The sequence below is a fragment of the Vicugna pacos genome, chromosome 6 (assembly GCF_048564905.1).
Source record: "Vicugna pacos chromosome 6, VicPac4, whole genome shotgun sequence".
In the NCBI taxonomy this organism is placed as follows: domain Eukaryota; kingdom Metazoa; phylum Chordata; class Mammalia; order Artiodactyla; family Camelidae; genus Vicugna; species Vicugna pacos.
In genome coordinates this window covers 49,188,950-49,213,440 of record NC_132992.1, presented here as the reverse complement: position 1 = coordinate 49,213,440, position 24,491 = coordinate 49,188,950, and the positions used below count along the sequence as shown (strand labels likewise).

The window sequence follows — 24,491 nt, the reverse complement described above, 5'->3', positions numbered from 1 at the left end:
TATGAATTTATGCCAGTTCTACCTTGACCTTATAAAGAAGAGCTTTACAGACCTTCAAGAGTTTTGGACTGCTTCTGCCAAAAATACTGCACCATACCGGGTGTGAATGTACCTGTATGTCACTCTCCTACCCCACCGTACCCCGCTCCTCTGTCCCCCAGGCCCTCTGAAGCTATGCTTATCCTTTCTAGTTACAGAGAAAATAACAAATGTATGGATAACTGCTTGCCTAGAGCTAGCAAAAATTTACTATTTAACTGTTGTTCCAGTTCCCTTTCAACCCTTCTTTATTTTATGAAAAGTCACCTTGTTTCCCATAAATTAGGCATGTTGTTTATTGTCATTGCCAGACCATGTTTAGTATTCTGGAGTCCTGTGGCTACAGCACCTACTATACATGTTTATTCCCAAATTTAAAAATCTCCAAAAGTGTATCTCACTTTCAGTTATTTATTAATCTTCTTTAGTCTTAGGTCTTATCATCTCCCTACCCACCTTCCTTTCACTTATAACACTGTTTTTCAGGAATTTGAGGTAAATTGTGAATATTATTAGTAAAAATATTTGACAATACAAATGTAAAGGACTAAAATTTGGTAAACTATTTTACATGCCAGCTCTGTCCATAGGAAAATCATTTAACAAATATTTTTAAAGCATCTTTTATGGACTTTGATCTTTGTTAGCTATTAAGAACTTAGAGATGAATAAGACGAGATGCCTCCCCTTGGGATGCTCAGTTTAGGGGAAGATACTGTATTCTGTTTTGGATGTATCATTTTTCCAGGATGATTCATTAGATTATTGTTTTATGAAACTATTAAGATAATGAGTGTCCTCATGTCACATAAGTTATTTTGATTGGTGGTAGCTGGTGGTGTTACTTTTATTATTGTCATTTTCATTACAGCTTTCCATGGGAAGATGACTAAAATATAACAAAACCACATCTAATGTTAAACAATTAAAGTTATGCAAAGGCTCCCACCAATGATAATATAAGATGATGTAATTGTGTATATGTGTTTTAATGATTTATGTAAAATTTTGTTTTGCATATTTAGTGCTGTAATCTGTATATATTACAGTATTGCTGTTAAAGTGCTATAGTTATCTCTGTTATTATACTTAACAGCATATTATAAATGATTATATTATCAGTCTCCTTCACTATACTGTAATAGTCTCAAGAGCAAGGACCATCCATTGTGTATCTTCAAGTACAGACTTTTATGAAATTAATACTGTAATTTAGTTTTGTGTTAAGTGCGGGTTTTCAGAGTAATTTCATTGAAATCTGCCTACCAGACTTTAGAGTCTTTTCTCTACACATTAGCAAGCTTAAAATTTCATGTTGAATTAAATCCAAAGCTTAATAGTATTTTTCTATATCTTATTTCTTCTAAGTGAAAAGAAATGAAAGTCAAGAACATTTATAAGTGTTTAAAGAAGTAGAGAGGAAGCAATACTACTTATACTACCAAGTTCGTACAAGTTAGTTTCAAGTATGAAGAATAGGCTGAATCTTTATTCAAATTACTTAATAAAATGGATAAAAATATTCGGAATAAAAATGGTTTGTTCAAAATTAGGAAGTTCAGAATCTTCACATTTCCACTTAAACATTTGAATCAGATTTATATGAGGAATTAGAAGAAAACACTTCCTTCATAATGTGAAGATAAATGATTCCATTGAGAAATCTTACAGAAACTTTCCTGACTACTTTTGATTAATGCCACTTTTCCATGAACTATATTTTAGAGGCTTTTTCCCCCCAGCATTTAGCATTACCCATCAGTCTTTCATTTTGTCATTCATCTTGTAAAATGTCACATAGTGTATATAGGTTGTTGGAGTATTTCACTGTGACAATTGGTGTGATGATTTACAATTCATAATTTATAATTATAACTGTATAATTTAAAGTTGGAAATTAAATTAGTTTGGCTTCTGGTTTCTTAAGTTTCAAATTGGAGTATTTCTTTCATTTTAATTTGTTTTCTTAACCGGTGACACAGTATAATAAAGATTCCTAAGTTCTCTTTCGGTTGTTATCCCATAATGCTTCATGGAGATTTGGGAGATTCAGCAAAAATGTATCTCTTTGCCCACCATCAGGAATGAATATGGGGCTATGCAGATGGAGTTCCATATTCTCCTAATTCTCTTCCTCAACTAGGATAGCTTCTATTCTATATATTACATAACCTGTAAGAGGTTAGCAAGCCTAGTAGTTTTCTTATGTCTCCTAAATATTTTACTTCCAAAGGGTTGATTTAACAAATATTTGACATAGACTAACTCCAGGGAAAAAAATCCAAAAATGAAGACAGAGTTCTTACCATTAAGAATTTTTTTCAGTCTAGTTGAAAGATAAGACAAGTGTGTAATTATAATGCAGGGCACACTGTCAAAATGACATTATTTGGAAGTATTCTGGAAATTTGAAGGAGAGTTTTCATTCAGTTAAGGGAATCAGGACAAAGTTTGTGGATAGGTAGGTTAGAGAACAGAACTGAAGCATGTAAGGAATGAAGGAAACTTTCCAAGTAGAGTGAATGACAGTAATGAAAATTGAGAAACAGTCATCTAACAGACATAGAATATCATTCAGATTTGAGCACAGTGAGAGATTAGAACTATATTGAAAGCCAGGCAGAGGAATTATGTACACTAAGTTGATGTGAGAGGTCATGGACAGATGGATACAGAAATCAGTATATGTCTACAGTTGAAACAGCAGTGATCTGAACAGATGAGTACTTCAGGAAGATTAATTTGATAGTAATGTGTGAAGTGGAGTTTGTGGAGAAAAAGTGTATATTTTATTTGTGAAAATATTTTTTCTATACTCTTGTTTGTTGCTGATTTGAAATTTTGATGTTTGGTTTTGCCCTATGAAATTATAGCAAGAACTGAAGAATCCAGAGTATCGGCTGATATCCTAACATCAAGGGAACAGTTTTTCTCAGACAAAGAAAGAAAATATATGGCTGTTGACCAGAAGGAACTTTATATTTTAGTAACACCACTTAAATCTCAAAAAATTATAGAGCAAAAATGCATGAATTACAATCTGTCCTCTGGCACCATTAAAGCAGTAACAGACTTTGCAGTGTCAAAGCATCAAAACAAAAATAAGTCAGACTTAAATGAAACTACAAGTCTAATCAGTAAGCCCACAAAGACTGTAGAAAAGACATTTGAGTATAGCGTGGGTCATAAAAGTAAAAACAAGGGAAATTGCAGTGAACGTGATTTACTCACTGTGAATGAGAAAATAAAAATATCTAGTCCTAAAACTGAACAAATGGTCATCTCTGACTCTAAGAAAAACACGAAGTTATCAAAACTGAAAGAAGTCAAAAATCAGGTAACTGTGTCATTTTATAAGCATCACTCCTCACCAGATTTGTCTAATGAAGACAGTGAAAAAGAAAAGGAGTTTGGAAGGAAAGCTGAGGTGGTTAAGAAAACCAGAGCAAGAAATACCAAAGAAACAGTGGCTCACCTGAGAAAAAACACAAGAAACACAAGGAAAATCTCAGAGATTTCTGAATCTGAAACTGAAGAAAGTGAATATGAATTTCAGATGAAACAAAAGAGGGCTAGACATTCTGCTAAAGAAAATCTTCATAAACCTGGTATTAGGAGTGAGCTTCCAATTATTGAGACGGTGGGATCTGGTAAGACGAACAGGCTTTCCTTAGAATGTTTACCTGGTTTAATTCAGGATGAGGAATGGAATGAGAAAGAATTACAGAAACTTCATTGGTAAGTAGTTAGATTTGACTCTGAACTATCTAGAGTGGCCACAAAGCAGTTTACAACATAAAAACTCCCAATAAGGGGCTGACTTAATGGCTTCTAATCATTGATATGGAAGATGTCATCCAAAAACATGGAGAGAAATTACAATTTATACAGAGAATGGAGGCAGAGTACAGATAACTAGATATTTTGTACCCATCTCTACAGCCTGCCTGTGAGGAAAGTGAAATGACGTTTTCCTTCATTACCGTTTAATATTTCAAGACTTTATTTCAGCCCTTCCCTCACCCCCAAAGAAAAGTAGTTATGTAAGGGGACAGATAATGTTATTTATCTTGATTGTGGTAGTCATTTCACAATGTGTATGTATATCAAATGATCATATGCTCTTTAAATATATACAATTTTATTTGTCAATCATACTTCAGTAAAGCAGTGGTAAAGTATTTCAATACAGACAAATGCAGCTCTCTCACTTAGCTTCACATTTTAAGAAATAGTTTATGATTAAATTTACTATTATAAAACCTTAAATTTGAATCCAGATTTGTAGATTATTTAATATAGTTTTTTCCTCCTCATTTAAAGAGGAGAAAATTGTCTCAAAACTTAGGTGATTTGTCCAGGGTTTTATAATAGTGCTGCTTGATAAATCATGTGTGATAAGAATTGGATTTGGCTATACATCTTGACAAGCAGTTTCAGAAGTGTGATATAGTTAGTATTGGAAGGCAGATCACAACTGAGCAATGAATAGTGAATGGGAGAGTAAAGACAACGTAGATGGACAACACAAGAAATCTGGCAGGAACGGGGAACAGAAAAATGCATAGGTCATAGAAGTGAGTGTGAAGATAAGGGAAGATGTATGTTCAGTTGCTTACTTGTTTGTAAGATGACTCATGCCAGAATATGTGATGATGAAAGTGATCTAGCAGAAAGAAAGAAAGATGTGATTGCTAGAAGAGAGAAGGATAGCCAGGAACGTACCACGCTCAGTGTTCCACTCTCTTTTGTATCCCTCAACTTTATAACATTTAGAATTGATTTTCAAACCTGCCTTCTTGAAATACTCAGGAATTCCTAAGGCATCTTTGTGCCACTGTACTCTTTCTTTTTCAATTTCCTAAGTTTTCCTTCTCTGTCTTATTTTCAGAGAAGGTAATCTTACTCTCCAAAGTTCTTGGCTTTGGCTCCTTGCTTTCATGCAATAGTGTATTTCTCAGTGATATTTTCCTTCCAGAGCTCTACTTTTCCTTCTTGTACAGAGATTCCCAAATCTGTAGGTCTGGTGCTGAATTCTTGTACTTAGTTTTGTATTTCCCTTTGCCTGCTGGACATCTCTACATAAATCTCACCTACAGTTCTAACTTGGTATGTCTAAACCAAACTAATTTTCCCCTGCCTGTCCACTTTGCCTGACATTTCCTGTTTCTGAAAAATGTAATTTTTTTTTTGAAAAATGTAATTCTTTCAGTCAACTAGGTTTAAACTCTTTATTATTATTGATTTTTAAATCTAATTTTTTTTAAAAGTCAAGAAGCTACCAGCCATACCACAGAGATATTGCAGATTTGGTTCCAGACCACCAGAATAAGGCAGCTATCTCAACAGAGCAAGTCACAGTAAATTTTTGGCTTCTCAGTGCGTATATGCTATGTTTACACTATACTATAGACTATTAAGTGTGCAATAGCATTATGTCTAAAATACAATGTATACCTCTTAGTTTAAAAATGTTAACCATCACCTGAGCCTTCAGCAAATTGTAATCTTTTTGCTCGTGGAGGGTCTTACCTTGATATTGATGGCTGCTAACTGATCAGGGTGGTGGTTGATGAAGGTTAGGGTGGCTGTGACAATTTCTTAAAGTAAGACAACAATGAAGTTTGCCAGTCGATTGACTCTTCCTTTCATGAACAATTTCTCTATAGTACGCAATGGTGTTTGATAGCATTTTACCCACAGTAGGTCTTCTTTCAAAACTGGAATCAATCCTTTCAAACCCTGCCACTGCTATATCAACTAAGTTTATATATTATTCTAAATTCTTTATTGTTGTTTCAGCATCTTTACAGCATCTTCACCAGGAGCAGATTTCATCTCACGAAACCACTTTATTTGCAACTGCTCATCCATTCAAGTTTTATCATGAGATTGCAGCAATTCAGTAACATCTTCAGGCTCCACTTCTAATGTTAGTTCTTTTGCTATTTCCACCACGTCTACAGTCACTTCCTCCATTGAAGTCTTTAATTCCTCCAAGTCATTCATGTGGTTTGGAATCAGCTTCTTCCAAACTCTTGTGAACATTGATATTTTGACCTCTTCCCATGAATCACATGTTCTTAATGGTATCTGGAATGGTGAATCTTTTCCAGAAGGTTTCCAGTTTACTTTGCCCAGATCCATCAGAGAAACCACTATATATGGCAGCTCTAGCCTTAGGAAATGTATTTCTTAAATAATAAGACTTGAAAGTCAGAATTACTCCCTGTTCCATGAGCTGCAGAATGGCTGTTGTGTTATCAGGCATGAAAACAACATAAATCTTGTATGTCTCCATCAGAGCTCTTGGGTGACCAGGTGCATTGTCAATATTTTGAAGGGAGTCTTTCTGAGCATTAAGCCTCCACACTGGGCTTAAAATATTCAGTAAACCATGTTGTAAACGGTTATGTGCTGTCTTCTAGGCTTTGTTCCACTTTTAGAGCATTAGCAGAGTACATTTAGTATCATTCTTAAAGGCCCCTCAGATTATCAGAATGGTAAATGAGCATTGGCTTCAACTTCAAGTTTCTAGCTGCATGAGCCCCTATCAAGAGTCAGCCTGTCCTTTGAAGCCTTGAAGCCAGCCATTGACTTCTCTCTTAACTGGAAGCCTTCTGTGGCATCTTGTTCTGATAGAAGACTGTTTCTACATTGAAATTCTGTTGTGTAGTGTATCCACCTTCATTAGTGATCCTCTGGGTAATGTACTTACTTAGCTTCTACAGTGGCACTTTTTGTTTCACCTTACACTTTTACATTATAGAGACTGCTGTGTCCTTAAACCTCATGAACCAACCTTTACTAGCTTCAAACTTTTCTTCTACAGCTTCCTCACCTCTCTCAGCCTTCACAGAACTGCAGAGAATAGGGCCTTGCTCTAGGTTAGTCTTTGACTTAAAGGAATGTTGTAACTGATTTGATCTATCCAGATTGCTAAACTTTCTCCATATCAGCAATAAGGTTGTGTCACTTCCTTATCATTTGTATACTCACTGGAGTAGCACTTTTAATTTCCTTCAAGAACTTTTTTCTTTTGCATTCACAACTTTGCTAACTGGTGCAAGAAGCCTAGCTTTCAGCCTGTGTCGCCTTTCAGCATGCCTTCCTCACTAAGCTTAATCATTTCTAGCTTTTGATTTAAAGTGAGAGACTTGCAACTCTTTCTTTCACTTGAACACTTAGAGGCCATTGTAGAGTTATTAATTGGCCTAATTTCAATATTGTTGTATCTCGGGAAGTAGGGAGGCCCAAGGAGAGAAAGAGTCGGGAATGGCTAGTCAATGGAGCAAGCAGAACACACACATTTATCAATTAAGTTTGCTGTCTTATATGGGTGCAGTTCATCACACCCCAAAATAATACAAGAGTAACATTACAAATCACCATAACATAATGAAAAAGTTTGAAATATTGTGAGAATTACCAAAATGTGACAGAAACATGAAATGAGCAAATATGATTGGAACATGGTACCAATAGACTTGCTCAACACAGGGTTGCCACAAACCTTCAATTTCTAAAAATCACGATAAATCTAAGGGCAGTAAAATGAGATATGTCTGTACAAGTTCTTCCACAGGGTCATTTCGTCTGCAGCCTTTTTCTGACACTGCTCTTTTTCAGAACTTCAGTGCCTTTTACCTGAGCTGTCACAGTAGCCTTGTATTTGTACTTTGTTCTCCTCATCTGAGTAATCTGTTTTGTACAACTCCAGATTAGTCTTAATGTATAGTTGTGGTTCTGATAGATCAAAAACCTTCATTGCGTTCTCACTCATCTTCAAGTTACACAAAGATTTTTCTGCCTTGCATTGAGAGTTGACCTCAGTTATCCTTTCCAACTGTTATCCTCCATTATTTCCTTTAGTAAAGATTCTCAACCTTTGCTATATATTCAGATCATCTAAGGAGATTTTTTAAAGCCTGAACTGCTGAGAGGCCAGTTTCCAGTAAGATGAGTGAGCATACTCCACTCTGTTTCTTCTTTGCAGCTATAAAATCCGGACAGAATGTTTGGAACAGCTTTTAGTTGACTCAGGAATTTAAATAGTAGCAGGTCAATTGGGGAAGACCAGAATTTTAAGAACCACCAAACTAGAAGTGAATTTCCAGCTATTCCTCTGATATCCCCAGGCTAGACTCAAGGTCCCAGTGGACCCTGGGGAGTAGACATTGAGGCAAGACAAAGAGAGTTCAAAGAGAAGCCCTTAAGTTCTGGCTTGAGCAGGAAAGGGGGTTATTAACACTCAGAAACAGTAGAGGAAGCCCCCCCAGCTCTTTTTCTTTTCTCCCTTCTCTTATAACCCAGTACCCTTACAGTCCAACAGGATGAACATCACAGCAGCAGCTGAGCCCTACACATACCTAAAACTGAAAGTGGGGAACCTTCCTCTCCAGTTGGAATAGAGGTCTCAAGTGGGTGGGGGCAAACCATTTTTCATTTTTTTCTCTTTTTGTCCTCTCTGCATGGCACTGAAGAAAGATGCAACTGTACAAAATGTGCAGCAGAGCTGGATAACTAAAACCCCAAGTTTCTTCCAAAGAACCAAAAATGGGAACGCCAGGGAACCAAAAATTGCAGAATGGGAGAAGCTAGGGAAAGCAACACTGTAAAGTTGTTTATGAACTTTTAGGCTCACCCTTGAGTTACACATGTGTGGATCTGATCCTGAACAGCATACCCGAGACTTTGAGAACTGAACTAAAGGAGATCACCCAGTTTCCAGGCCAGCCACCTAGTATTCCATGTGCAGAGTATCATAATAGCACTGAAAAGCTTTAAAAACAGAACTGACATTGAAACTGCAACCACAGAAGACTGACTGGAACTTATAGCTCAGGTTACAACCAGGTTGGTTGCCTGCTAAAACAAAAACAATATTCTCCACAGGATATAAACAAGACCCACAGCTTTATAATTCAAAATGCCTATGAAATAATCCAGAATTACTCAGCATACGAACAAAACCTCAAAGTACATGAATCAAAATCTCACAGAACTAAAAGGAAAGTACTGAACTGAAAAGAGTTAAATCCACAGTTATAGTTGGAGATTTCAGTGTTCTCTTGGTAATTGGTAGAACTACTAGACAGAAAATTAGGATATAGAAGAACTGAACAACCATCTGACATGTATAGAATAGTCCACCCAACAGTAGGGAAAAAACGTTATTTCCAAGGGTAGGTGGATCATTCACTAACATTTACTAGATTGTAATTTTTTAATTCTTATTTTTTATTGAAGTGTAATTAATTTACAGTGTTTGTTAGTTTCACATGTACAGCAGTGATCCAGTTATACATAAATTTTTTTTCACCTAGGTCATGAATCTTAAGAAATTTGAATTTAACTGAAGTTATACAAAAGGTGTTCTCTGACCATAATTGAATCTAACTACAAATCAATAAAAGAAAGAACAAAAAATTCCAAGAGGTTGAAAATTAAATAAAACACCTGTAAATAACCCATGGGTCAAGGAGGAGGTCTCAAGGGAAAAGATTCTGAACTGAGCAAAAGAAAACATATCAAAGTTTGCAGTGTGAGCCCAGAAACTCATAAAGAGCGTGATAGGGTGGTTTCACATAGGTTATTTCTCTTCCTGATGTCCATGGCACTTTTTGCATAGATGAAATTGTGGTATGATCTTATGATGAATAGACTATTGAGTAATAAAGGAAGGACTATTGATACTTGTAACCACTTGAATGAGTTTCAAAGGTATTATGCTGAGTGAAAAAAAGCCAGCCCAAAACATTACATATTTTAAGATTCCATTTACATGATGTTCTGGAAAAAACAAAACTGAAAAGAAAGAAAACAGATCAGGGATTGCCAGTGGTTATAGTGGTGGACCACAAAGGGGTAGCACTAGGAGTTTTTTTCAGTGTGATGGAACCGTTCCATATTCTTAACTATATAATCTGTTAAGATTCATAGAACCATATCTAAAAAGACAATTTTACTGTAAACTTAAAATGTTTAAAAAGTGCCTAGACTGCATACTGTTAAAATATTCAGATATGGCAGGCTTGAATTTAGGTTATGCTTCTCTAGGTTTTTCACAGTTCTGACCTGTAGGCATGTCTTTGACGTTTACCATACTATAAATATGAACTATTTGCCATTCCCTAACCATATATCCTCGTCATTTTTTTTGCCAATATTTTTGCCTCATTTTCACCTGTTATATTTTTATCCATCCTTCAAATTTTATCTCACATGTCACCTCCTCTCTGTAACCTTGCCTTGTCATCACCTATTCCTGCTTTCCATTTGGATAGCTGTAATGCCTCTTTCTTAGAAACAGCATAAAGCAATTCAGTGCTGACTATGCAGCAAAATAATCACTTGAGGAGCTTTTGGAAAATGCAAAGGATTGCCACCCCAGAACTACTGAATTACATCTTCAGGGATGGAGTCAATGAATCTGTTTGCTTACTTTACTTGCTTCCTTGCATTTCTGCTTTAAGTTCCTTAAAAGATTCTTGGTTGCAGCAGCTGTTTTGTACCCCTCATCATGCTTGTAACCTAGTAGAGTAGATAGATATTTAGCAGATAATCCCAGTAAGAAATTTATGATAATATTTATCAGGGAAATCTGACTTAGTTTAGGCTGATACTAGATTTGAAGAATAAATAAGAAGCATTTAAGCCAATGATTCATTATAAGTTCATTTTAAATTAAAAGTGATGTAAAAGAGCATGTTTAGAAATACTAAAAGGCCGAAATGGGTACAGCAAGTGAGGGATGAACAGTACAGGATGAGACTAGACAGACAAGGAACAACGTGGGTCGTATTAAATAGCATTTTGGTTTTTATGCTAAGAATGATGAAGTGATTTTTAAGTAGAACTGGCACGATAGTATTACATTTGCCTTTTTAAATTATCTGGGATTAACTAGAGATGTTTTAATTACAGACTAATTTCTTATTAAAAGCAATAAGTATTTTTATTATGACAAAAGAGTCCTTTTAGGCTGTCTAGACTTAGATGTTAGCTGTGTAATAGGGAAACTTGAGCCCCCTCCCTATGGTTCTCCACCTTAGAACACATGTGAAAGGATTAATTATGCAAGAGTAAAACATTTGTAAACAAGTGTTCAATACCCATAAATATTTGTTCTCCTTTTATGCATGGAGTGAGTGGTATGCTGTAGTTAGGTTGTTACACCTGTTCACAAAACCTGATTCTTAAATTTTCAGAAATTCTACAAATTGAATGTTTAAGAGTCATTATTAAAATGTAAATTATATAAACTTAAACGTAATTAAATTTATTAGGACCAAAGTAAAACTCTAAACTCATCATTTCCTAATTTTACTGCATAGTATTATTTGTGCCCTTGAGCTTCTTTACATGTATCATATCTGTGTGGTGGAAATTCTATATAATTGTGTGCTGTTGCACATTTCTCACTCCACATTCAGTGATGGCATGTTGGTAGCAGCCACAATAGGAGTATTTATAATATGGAAATTGACAAAACAGTACAAATCAGGACTTCTTAATGCCAGACAGTTGCTTGTTAAAAATATACCAGCATAACACTGGTATATAGGTTAGTTGGTGAGTTAAACAGATCTTTTCCAGCAGGACTATCAGCCTAACCACAATATGTAAAATCTCTTTGGAAGAGGTGGATAGTAATATGTATGCACGGTTCTATATAATTATTTACAATGCACTTTTAGAACGTAACTCATTTGTTAAATTTGGGGACTACCTTACACTGATCTGGTTTTTTTCTATTTCAGTTTTCATTTCCCTCAAGTAATATATAAAATATTGAGTTCTATAAATTATAATAGAACGGAAGCAAGCATAACACTTATTACTAAGAGTTTATAGGATACACAGGAACTAAGAGCTCATCTTCCGATATACTCAGCACCAGTAAGATTTGAGCAACAGTGTAGAAAAGTGAGTCATGTCAGAGTCCCTGAAAAGATCTAATCATTGATTGGACTAATCATTGGTTGGACCTAGGAAAAAATGTTAAAAAACTGGGAATGATTTTTCAGGTTTAACAGAATACAGCAAAATAGAAGGCATCTACTAGATACGTAAACTTACATCTTCATATTTTAGCATGAGTTGAAGAGTTAACTTATTGAGTGGAGGGAATACTATCTTCTTCCCAAATAGTTACCTAGAATTATTTTGGTAAAATTCCTTGAGCTCAGTAAATCTCCTCGATGTGGGGGTATACCTTCAGGAGGTTATTTTTTATTGATTTGAATTTGTTCTTTAACTGGTTTTGGTCTCCCGTAGTGCTTTTGCATCTCTTCCAAAGCACAAACCTGGCTTCTGGTCAAATGTAGCTATGGCTGTGGGTTCTCGATCTGCCAATGAATGCCAGAGGAAATACATGGAAGATCCCCGAAGGAAAGGATCCCAGAAACATGTCACGAAGAAAAAGCCAGTCAACCCCAAAGGTCAAAATGGTAACTTTTGTAGTAAAGGTTTTTCCTAGTTCTCGATATTGATTTCTGATCACTCACTAGATGTATTTTGTATTTACCCATGTTTCTTACTATAGGTTTGGTTTTTCTTTTCTTTTTTTAAAACAATTTTAAAGCTAGAAAGAACTCCAAAGACCATCTGTTTAATTTTTACATCTGACCTAGATACTTACTTCCATCAGTAGTAGCCTAGCAGCCTCGTGCTTTGAGTTTGTTCTGCGAAATCTGCAGTTGGATACAAAGATTTCAAAATCTGGATTATTGTTCTAAGGGTCTAACTTAATTTGAGGCCACTTGGGTAGAGCTCCCCAGTAATTCATAAAACAACTCTGAATCAGTTCAGTTTTTGTAGTCACCAGGAATACACACTCCCGGCTAGGGTTTATGCCAGAGGAGTCCTATACCAAGCTTTAGGGAATACTGAGTATCCCTTTGCTAATTCAGTAAGGTTTGTATTTTAGCAGATCCGTAAGTTAGGCATTCAGCGAGGGGGTATGGGAGGTAACCTTTCTCACAGGTGAAGAACTTTTTCAGCCTCACCCATGCCTAATTTTAATACAATTTTTTCCTGAGTACTTCTGCAGTCTAATCATATTGTACAGATCCCAGTGTAGAAAAAATCATTTGTTATACTGGAGACTTGGAAATGTTAATAACAGAGGCTGAGTTTATTTAATGTGAATACACAGTTTAGATTTTGCCAAGGCTGTTAACTTTATAGAGCAGTTACTATAAATGATCAAATTCTTTTCAAAATGTTTTGCTGACTCTTAAGGCAACATCAATGATGCTGATAAGAAGCAAACTATTAAGATAACTGCCAAAGTAGGAACTCTTAAAAGGAAGCAGCAGATGAGGGATTTTCTGGAACAGCTGCCAAAAGATGACCATGATGATTTTTTCAGTACAACACCTTTGCAACATCAAAGAGTACTGGTAAGATCCTTAAATGGATGTACTGTTTTCTTTGTTGACTTTTCTATCTTTCATTATTGTGTATGGCTAGTGTTCATCCCTAATATTTAGGCGAAGGATTGATAGCCTCCACAGACATGCCAAAGTATAATTAATATAGGAAGCATTCTCATCAGTGGCCAGTCCACCCTTCAAATGGGTTCAAAAGTAATGGTTGTAGAAACAAATAGAAAACTCAGAAATAGGCCAAATATATATATTTAAAATTCATACGCAATGAGTCAAACTTTTTTTTTTAAAGTAATAAGAAAAGTTTGTTACCTACTGTATAGTAAATTGGGAGGAGGGATTAAGTGGCAGTAAAAGACTGACAGATTTGAATGTATAAAATAATTTTTGTAGAATGAAAAATCATGAAACCAAAAACTTAGGTGATTGGGATAAACTGTTTCTGACAAATAAAAGACAATATTTACAATATGATGAACTCAATTTCAAGTGTTACTGGAATAATAAAAAGCATTAAGATCACAGTAAAAAAAAATAGCGGGCAAGAAAAAATTCAAAAGGCTGAACAAACACTTGGGGAAGTGGTGATTTTAGCTAGCAATCAAAGGAAAACAAAGTAAATTATATGTACACCTTCTAAATTATAGAATCTTTTTAAAAAGTAAGTTGAAATATCCACTATCAAAAAGCAATGGAGATGTTGATACAGTCATATATCACTGGGTACATAACTGAATCTTAACCATTTGGAAAGCATTGTGGAAATATGACACCCATAAAGATTAAATCTACTCAGAGTTTATCCTAAGAAATTCAAAAGAAGCCAAAAATCTTTGCAAAAGACAAAAAAATACACATATTCATTGTAGGTTTATCCTCACAGCAAAAAACTAGAAGCAATCTATGAATCCAATAAGGATATACTTCATAAACACAGTGAAATACAGTACAAATATTAAGTGCAAATTTGAGACTTTCTAGAATCTAAATATAAATGTTAAGAATATTAAGATTAAAGTAATGCAAAAATGGATGGATATAGACAACTGTACATGTTAAAACAATTGTTTTAGGAGCTGGACTTAAGGGTAATTTTTTCATCTAACCATTTCACACTGTTGTTAAATCAGCTCCAATTTTAAAAGGCTACACAGTGCTTTAAGACTTTAGTAACATTATCTCAGCTCCCTTTTTGCCTACACAGGTTATAAAGGGAGGTATTTTAAGGGAGCCATCTGAGGCTCTTACTGTATTCTCTGAACAATCATGGTCCTTTAGACATTGCACCCTTTATGTTAATACCCCATCATTTCAGGTTCTTTACGTTTTGGCCTAAATGCAATAGTAGCAGCATTTTAAAAGCAAAGATAATCAAACAAATAGGAAGCAGTGAAGTAGTTCATTTTCTGTGGTGTAAGTCTACTTTTTCTAAGGCTTTAATATAAAGGTAAGTAAAATCTTACTTAAGGATTGAATTGTTTATTAGAAATAATATGCACACAAAAATTTAATACTGCTTGAGTATCTATTAAGTACGAAGCATAATAGTAAATCAATTACAGTTTTGTTTTGTTCTGTCTACACAGAGGTCAGCAAAAAGATCTGGCATTTCACCTTTTTTGGTAAACAATATTCTATCGCAACACAGGCATGTTGGCTATGACGGCTTTCATGCTTCACAAGCAGAGTTGAGTGTTTGGGACAGAGACTGTACGGACCACAAAACCTAAAGTATTTTCTATCTGATCCTATACAGAAAACATTTGCTGACCCCTGGTCTACACAACACCACAATTGTGTGTTATTATCTCCATTTTACACAGAAACAAAGTTTTTTAGAGGCCAAGGCTCTGTGCTCTACCTACTAATATTTTTAGTTACCTAGTTGGGAAATTATAAGAAGGAAAACAGCTTATCATCTGCCCCCCCAAAACCAATTTGTGATAATGAGAAATCCCATTTTAGGGGTGTCTGTCTGCTAGTAATATATAGTCGTTTTCTAGCTGCCAAGTTTCCAGGACAGTCAAGAGGAAGATGATATTCTGCCAGACATGGACAGAAATCCAGCAACTCCGTCATCGGTTATCTTTCCACTGGCAAAAACTCCTCAGTGTCAGCATGTCAGTCCTGGCATGCTAGCCTCTATAAACAGGTAAATATTTGTACTTATGATACTGTAATTCTCTGCATCAGCATTTAACATTACATGAGTTGAAGAGAGTAGATGTCATTAATGAGTAGAGTCATCATTATTTAAAAAAAAAATCAAGAAAGAATAATTCCTAGAAGTCAAGAATAGACAGTTTCAGCAAGTAGGAGTGTTATTCAATAGTGTCAGTACACAACTCACACTTTACATTAGGAAATTCCAAATTGATCAAAGTTTTGCATGTAAAAAACTATAAAACATACCTTAAAAGGAACTTGGGAAAATTATGTTATAGTCTTATAATAGTGAATGGCTTTCCAACTCTGATGCAAGACCCAGGAGCCATTAACAAAAAGAATGATAAAGTCAACCATATAGAAAATAAAGTTTTATTACCTGGTACCAACCACCATAAACAATCAAAAGACAAATGACAATCTGAGAAAAGAATATATGGAACTCATCACAGGAAAAAGGCTAATTTCCCTGATACAACACTCCAGCAAATGAACAAGAAAAGGAAAGCCATTCTCATGTGTTACTAGTTGGAAGGTAAATTAGTACAATCTCTGCAGGCAGTAATTTGATGGTATCAAAATTATAAAAGCATTGACCTAGGAATCCTACTTCTAGAACTGTGAATGTACAACTGATTCATTGCAGTATTGTTTATAATGGCAAAAGACTGGAAACAACTGAAATGTCCATTAACTACGGACTAATCAAATAAATTCTGCTATATTACGTAGCCATAGAAATTAATGAAGAAATTCTTTATGTACTTACGGTAATGTCTAAGATATATTAAAGGAAAAGAGATGCAGTTAATTATGTGTTAACATTTGTGTAAATAGGGGCTGTGTGTATTTTATACTTGTATGTGCCCATGTGTATGTATATATGTATATATGAGTATATTTATAAAAATATACATAATTGCTTTTATTTGATCAAGTATTTCTGAAAGCATACATAAGAAAGTGAAAACATTGGTGATTCTTAGGGAGAGGAACTAAGATAGCTTGGGACAAATAAGAGGAAGACTTTGAATTTCAAACTATGTGAATATAAACACTATTTTGAAATGTAAATAAAATAAGAAAAGATATGGGTGTTCAACAGTCAAATAACAAAGAGAAAAATTGGAAAATGGTAAGAAAGAGGCCCGAAAATAGGCTATTCACGTGGCAATTAAGTAGGCCAATGCTGATCTTAGGTAGAGCAATTTCCCTCAGGCATAAGAAGCAGAAGCCAGATGATGACTGAAAAAAAGTATTCAGTACTCTCATGAAGCTTAGTGAAATTTTAATTTGTATTTATTCAGCAAAAATGTTAATTTTTTCCCTAGCAACCCACAGATCATTTTTTGTTATTTTTGATTCAGTGTTTAGTGCAGGTAAAAGTATATTGTGTGTATAATTTTGGACATTTTTTGGTAAGCACTTTGGCCAAATCATCAAAACTTTTAAAATATTCATCCATTTGGCCCTTGAATTTTATTTCTAAGGAAATGTGAGATTTGGGCAAGTATGTATATATATTTATATGAACAAAGATGTTCATCACAAAATATAATATTGAAACTGGAAATGACTTAAAATTCCAATAATAAGGAAAGTTAAGAAATTAGGAATTTGTCCCTATAATAAAATGAAAATGTAACAAATTAAAAATCATGCCTTCCAAGAATTTTTAATGACATAGAATAATGTTCAGTGGATAATAGTTTTTAAAAGCTAAGAAATAAAACTACATACAGTATGATCTCAGTTTACATAACATGTATTCATAAAAGAAAGGAAATTTCTTGACCAAAACCACCACCAGCCATTATCTCGAAATTGTAGAATTACACTGATGTGAGTTGTACGTGTTATTTATAGATAGATAGATAGATAGATAGATAGATGATAGATCACTTTTACAATTAAGGAAAATGCCTTTTTTTTCCTTATAGGGCACATGATGGACTCATTTATATCAAGAACATATTTCCTGGGGGGAGGGTATAGCTCAGTGGTAGAGCACATGCTTAGCATGCAGGAGGTCCTGGGTTCAATCCCTAGTACCTCCATTAAAAAATAAATAAATAAATCTAATTGCCCCTCCCCTCCCCAAAAAAAGAATGTATTTCCTAAAACTATTTTTAAAAAATGAGTTTCCTAGGCCTCTTCAGTGTTTCTTGACTTCACCAACTGTAGTAGTTAGCTTTCTTTTCAGAACATTTTAAACAATGAAATAGCTTGTAATCATTCCAGAAGTATCTGTACAGCACTCACGAGTGCTGACTGAACAACTGGCTAGACTTATTCACTTGCTCTGCAGCAGTGTTTGTGGTTCTCATTAATAGCTTGATATAATCACACGTTTACAAATAGTCATAAAGGAAAGCATAATCAATCATACAGGATCTTACAGCCAACAGAGACAGTTAGAATTGGTGTTCAGCTAGTGTTGACTGTCATTAAGTAGGACTAGGAATTGTTGGGGGAATTGAGAATAACATTCTGTGTGGCTTCAGTTTTCATCTGTAAATTATGAGTCAAGCCTATTTGATAAGAATGAGAGGGGAAAGAGGAAGGTAAAAAGAAATGAAAAAAAACTTATTTATGTGGGATACAAGAAATATGTAACTATGTAGAAATAAAGGGCTTGTGAGCTGAATTGAAGACCCAACACAGTGGGAAGCTATAAGTTAATTGAGGGTTTTCATCACCAGGTGTATCCTTAAAATGATCAACTTTAAGATTCAATCTGGATAAGGAAGACATGAATAGGAGAAAGAAGTGAAATGTCTAACAAGAGGGAGTCCAGGGACAAGAAGTCTCAGGGAATTCTGGAAGAGACAGGCAGCAAGGTAGAGCTTAGAAAGAGCACAAATGGGCAAACCATCATTTCCCAGCATATTATAGGATTGAAGCATTTTGTCCATCTCCATCAGTACATGATTGCCTTTTTAAAAATGGAAAAGAAAATGTACTTTTTAAACATTGAAACATTTTAAATTAATTGTCAGTTGCTGTTCAACTTGCGGATATACATATATTAGTTAATGTTGACCCGAAATTATTTTATATTGAAACAGGGATGATTGTGATAAATATGTTTTTCGTATGCAAAAAACCCATAAAAGTAAAGGTGGCATTGTTTGGGGCAATATCAAGAAAAAAACAGTAAGTATTTTTATTCTTCACTCATTTATTCAACACATTATCTACTGAACAACTATAATATATGGCAATTTGTTGTAGTTACAAGTTATGTAACAGGCCCTGCCTTCAAGTTGCTTACAGTCTAATACAAGTAATTATGATAGGAGGCCATAAGTGAGGTGAGTACATAAGTGCTGTAGGATTATGGATGGCAACTCAGAAAAAAACACTTGAACAAGGTGAGAATTTTCATTTAAGGAGTTGGGCAGGGTGGGAAAAACATATAGTTTAGGGAAGGACATTTCAGGAAAGACACAACAGCATAATATAGATTCAGTGATTGAGGAATGATCCAGACTAAGTGAGTCATGATTCTCATAGAATAATAAATTTCATTAAATTCTATGCAGCTTCACAATGGTTTCAAATGTTTTTCAGATTCAGCTACTTATTATGTGTGTGTATACATACACACACATATATATAAGATTTATATATAAATCTTTTTAATTTAAAAAGGTTTAAAAACTAATTACAGAAAAAAATTTAACTCAGAGTTGAACCAAAGTGGCCTTAGAGTGATCTATATCCTCTTAAATTCATTTTTAAATTTTTAATTTCTGATTTTAATTTGAGTAACTTATATCCAGATAAAAGTACAAGTACTCTGGAAAAGCTAACTCATCCGAAATTTCCTCAAAGTGCATAGCTAATCTTACAGAATAATTTATGGGGGTAAAATGGGAGACTGCCTTATTCCCTGAGGGTGTATTCCTTCTTGACCAGGTTATGGCCATCTCTTCTCCCTCACCCATGTTGAAGTATTTGTAGTGCACACTTGCTAGAGTAGGTTCCTCTCAGTCTCTAAACTAAACATTAGGATTAACTAATCACATCCAATCTTTGTAGTCTTTACTTGTCCACAGGAAGTGGTAGATACCTCCAAGGTGTTGGTTTAAAGTCAGCCTGGAGACTAAATTCTTCAAAAGAAATCTACTCCGAACTTAAGATGTAGGCAGACTCCCTCTCAGCATTTCTCAGATTCCCTTTTTCCAGTTCCACATTCCTTACAAGAATGAAATTTGGGTTTCATTTGTAGCCAGTGTGTGAGGATAGAAAGAGCAGAGCTTTTAGTATTAAAAGTTCTGATTTCAAGGTCTGCCTCCATACCAGCTTTTATGACAAGGCAAGCTACTTGAGCTTTCTAATCTCATTTTATTCATATGTGGTATGAAGTGGAGATCATAATGATACTGGTTTATCTCACTGAATGATTTCTGAGGGCTAAATGATGTAATAGTGTTTTGACTCATTTCACAGAAAACATTTACATGACAATCTCTCAAAATGAGTTTGTACCTGAGAAGTTTCTTTCAACAATACTTATCCTTAGTATTGTGAGTATACTTTGTCATATTTTCTTTTCTGTTCTATTCCTTTTCATTTTTTAAAGATAGCCAGCCACGGCCAATAGTTTAAAACACACTGATGTATATAAACACTCATTATATACTTAAAATTCGCCATATAAATTACTATTTTAGCCAAGAATTTATAGTATAGAGAATTCAAAATTTGCGAGTGTAATGGAATGGAGTAAGTACTCTAAATTTTGGCAACTTTCAGAGGCTATCCTTTAACCACTGCTGCATTAGTTTGCAATGTTTTCTTGCGATAAAGCATGCTGAGTTTTGTCTAGGTTTGAGGCATACTTCACAGGAGGCATCACTTAGCTCTTAATATGAACTCTCTTGTAGGTTGAAACTGAGTTTTCAACTCCAACAGCAAGAAGAAAAGCGCCACTTAACAAAGGTAATGTGCTTATGTCTTTCTTTTGTAGTTCTGTCCTAGTATAGGGTAATCTCTTTATTAACATGGTATTAAAATTAATTGCTCTCAAGTGGGCAGAACTACCAACTGGTTTCCTATTACTTTCAATTTCATTGAAATTGCTTTTAGAAATTTATTAATCTTTTTTAACTTGAACTTCTCTTTACAGAATTAGTAGAAAATTCTGGTATTGGAAAACTTTTCACCAATGCTATGGAGTCTTTAGATGAAGAAGAAAAAGATGATTATTTTTCAAACTCTGATTCTGCATGGTAAAAATGAAAGACTATTTCCAGGATGCTTATCAAGAAGCAGACAGGGTATCTTTTTTTGAAGTGTATATATTTTCTTTATAATGTAGCTTCATTTGAAACTGCAGACACCTTTTTAAAGATTGCATGTGGTATATACATAGATGTCTGTCATAGCATCTCATTCTCTTTACTTTAAGAAAATCATGTTCCATACAGATTTTTAAAAAGCATACCAAAAAATGTTGCTATGCTTAGGGGGGAAGGTGGGAGAGTATAAAAAATAGATTGTACTGGTAGCTACTGAGTTCATGAAAACTTTAGGTTAGGACTTGTCACCACTTGTTATACAAACCAGAGTTGATCTCATATTTAAATTACATGCTGTTTAAATCATTTGATATGCTTTCTCCTGATTGTTTTTCTTAAAACTTGCGATTGGTACATCTGTGAAACCTATGTAAGTTTAATTTATTGCTTTTTCAATAGTTTTATTAGGTAGAATAAAAGAACAGATTTTATTGCATTCTTAAGGAGACATAGCTTAAATTTGGTCTCAATATTAAAAAGACTGGATTAGACAAACATTCAAGTTACAGGCCTACTATTGTAAAGAGTCAAGTTAATATGTCATGTCTTAGTAAACACTTTTTCTTTCAGATAGCTTCTTTAGAAATAAACTTCTTTTAGCTTATTCTGCCATTATGTTTTAAAATTTGACGTAGAACTTTTTCCTTCTGGGTACAGTACATATTCACCTACCCTCTCTCTCCAGTCAGGTTGTTAAAATAAAGTAACTTTGCTTTCATAATATTTGTGTTTTGGTTGGTTTTTCTAATTACTGGATCATTGAAAAATTTTGTTTATTAATGGATCAGTTCATTTCCTTGAAAAATACCAGAACTTTCAGAAAAACTATGTTTTGTTTCTTAAGAATTTAGTGGGTAGTAATCAGCAATCAGTTAACTGTAGAAATTTATAGAAATGCAAGGTTTAAAAAGAATAGCACTGCCACAGAGGTTTTTCATAGATGAAGGATGAAACAAATGAAAGGGTTAAAAAATTCTGTTGCAGAACTTTCAGTTGCCAATCTTTGGTGTAACAGCATGCTGCTTGATGTTAATGATAGTGTTTTAGGAATTAGAAGGTAGTTAAATTCTGTAACAGAAAGCAAAAAGATAATTTTGAAATAGCATACACTTGACAAAAACCAAAATGTGACCACCACTCCCCATATTCCCTGTGTCCTTTCAAAACTCCTTCAGTATTGTTCCTCATCTAGTCTATTATATCCCACCTGCCAGGTACCTGGTTAGTTCCATTTCTTTCCATTGGGTACTAAGAAAAGCTAGTAAGGTTTAAAGTAACCTCCAAAGGAGATGCAAAAGTGGAAAAGAAAGACTTTAAGGGTTCAAACAGTAAGATGGATTGATAAACAATAGGGTTGATAGTTAAGTGCAACAGTGAGTGTATAGAAGGAGTCTACTGCAGCTTAAATATGGATCGAGGTCTCTACACAACAAGCATAAATGAAATCCTTCTAGGTTATGTTCTTTATACCGTGTCAACTTACAAAATACTTTGTTGGGTGGAGACACACAACCTGAGGTTGTTGGTATCCACATGAGAGGGGCTGCAAGGTTACTGGTCCAGGGCAGCGTGAGAATGTGGAGAGACCGCATGCTTCTCGTGTGCAGCTGGGGCACAGAGCACCACCATTGTGCCTACCCAGCACACCACCGACACCATGGAACAGGAGCAAGCAGCAGCAAAATGCGGCATACTAGAACCAGAAGGAAGCCCCTTTCCTCCTCCTGATAAAGCTTAAATCATGCTCTCTAGGGAGAAATGCTCAAAAAGTCCAGTCCATTATAGCAGAGCAAGACACTAACGGATGAATCTGAATGTGAGAGATAAACTGATAACTGCACATTAGCCAATAATTTATGGGACTTCTTTTCTCCTGGCTTTGACAGAATTATTAAGTAGCAGAAATGAGAGATGAAAACTCTCCACCTCCTGGGTTTTCATTCTAGATTTCCCAGTCTAATCTTGAATAGGTCACTTGTTTCTGGGCCTCACTTTTATCATCTGATAAGAAAGGAAAGAGAAAAGCAATTTGAATTAGATTAGCTCTGAAGTCCTTGCCAAGTCTAAGGTAAGTGAGACACTCTGCTGTGAGGCTGGTTCAACTACCCAACAATGTACACAACCAAAGATAAACATTAGGTAACCAGAGAATAAAGGACTCTAAATGGGGAAAAAAAAATATATATATATATATATCCATAATTAAAGGTTGCTTTAGCACTAGACTGACTAGAAGGGACTGAGATATTGCATATAAAAATATGGAGCCATCTTAAAATATTAATAGCATCTCAGATGCAGTGTAATGGACCACAATGAAAGTCCACATTTAATAGCTCATCTATACTGAAAACTTCCAACTCCAATATACCACTTCTTTGAAAATGGTATTTTAACAACAACAAAAAGTAGTTGTAGATTGGAGTTCATACTAACAGGATTTTACTGTACTTAATTGGGACACTTTTGGTATGATAAACATATTCAGTTAAATTATCTACTTTCCTAGTTACTGGGGCCTTTACCTTAGAATAAACCTACCACCTATACCTATTCAATATGTATGTAAACTCAGGACATTTAAAATATGCTAGATTATACAGCTTATATATTTGTTTATGACCATTAAGTTGGCAGCAGACACATCAATCTATAATGCTAACAAATGACAACAACACTAAAATCTTTGGGAAAATTCTAAAAATACATCTTTAGCTTTTACTTTCTTAATAGTACCTTCAATAAAAAAAGTTTCATAATCTAATCAAAGTGGTCATTAAACATCAGATACTTTCTAAATAATTTATATAATCTATATAAATAAAAACATACACAGTATAAAATAAGTTATGGAAATAATCTTATTTACATATTTTAAGCTGATAATCACAAACCACAGCAATGATTACTGAAGTGCATTTAGTACTGTGAGAGTTCTTTGATAACCCACCCTGAGCAGTCTCCTCATGCATCAGATTTAAATCTACCTTGGTTAAGATCATTTGGTAACATTTGCATATCAAATATATAGTGAATATATCTATAGATCTCCTCAGCCTTTTGATGAGTTACTTGTGCACACATGGAGATTTCCTGAGGTGAGCTGAAAAATGAACAAAAACATTACACTAAAACTTCTGACTTAATAAAATTTAATATTCTTATCCTACTTAATTTAAAGATCACCAAAAATAAAATCCTTTAAGAAAATCATCTCCCAAGTTTTCCTCATCCGGTTAATGTCTTCAGCATTAGTTTAAATAAAACAAAAGCATATTCCCCACATTTAAAACCATATATAACAATAATTTCAACATCTTATTGGGCCTTCAGTTTAACATGTTTTCTAAAATGTTCCTTTGATTTTCAAGCAATATAATCATCAAAACTTAGTATAATTTTCAACTTGAACATTTTTCTAGTTATAGAACTAAAGAGCCCAGAAATGTTAGAATGAAGGTCAAATATAAATGCTATCTGATGTCTACCTCTCTTTAGGGCTCTAAGGTCCTCAAAGACAATGCCTATCTTTTTATTTTTTTCCCCCTCCGTCAGTGTCCTCAGCTTAATGCAGTGACTGATACAT

At 34.5% G+C, this 24,491-nt stretch overlaps 2 protein-coding genes across 18 annotated transcripts in view; one reads left to right on the top strand and one right to left on the bottom strand.

Moving 5' to 3' along the window:
- Positions 1-21,626, top strand: part of MIS18BP1 (MIS18 binding protein 1) — a 41,867-nt gene extending 20,241 nt beyond the window's left edge. For 2 of the 3 annotated variants that reach the window (XM_072962998.1, XM_072962997.1), the window contains exons 9-15: positions 2,913-3,777; positions 12,319-12,491; positions 13,285-13,445; positions 15,437-15,585; positions 18,668-18,755; positions 20,492-20,546; positions 20,734-21,626. In XM_072962998.1, coding sequence (XP_072819099.1) covers positions 2,913-3,777; positions 12,319-12,491; positions 13,285-13,445; positions 15,437-15,585; positions 18,668-18,755; positions 20,492-20,546; positions 20,734-20,840 — 1,598 coding nt within the window. In that variant the 3' untranslated portion in view covers positions 20,841-21,626. Of the gene's footprint in view, positions 1-2,912; positions 3,778-12,318; positions 12,492-13,284; positions 13,446-15,436; positions 15,586-18,667; positions 18,756-20,054; positions 20,132-20,491; positions 20,547-20,733 lie in introns of all 3 variants that reach the window. The other variant, XR_012073567.1, reaches the window with a different exon arrangement.
- The window catches only part of FANCM (FA complementation group M), a 765,839-nt gene that overhangs the window by 695,911 nt on the left and 45,437 nt on the right, over positions 1-24,491 (bottom strand). For 12 of the 15 annotated variants that reach the window (XM_072962981.1, XM_072962983.1, XM_072962982.1 and 9 more), the window contains exon 23: positions 23,893-24,008. In XM_072962981.1, coding sequence (XP_072819082.1) covers positions 23,893-24,008 — 116 coding nt within the window. Of the gene's footprint in view, positions 1-21,612; positions 22,907-23,748; positions 24,009-24,491 lie in introns of those variants that run through there. The other 3 variants (XM_006199849.4, XM_072962995.1, XM_072962980.1) reach the window with 2 other exon arrangements.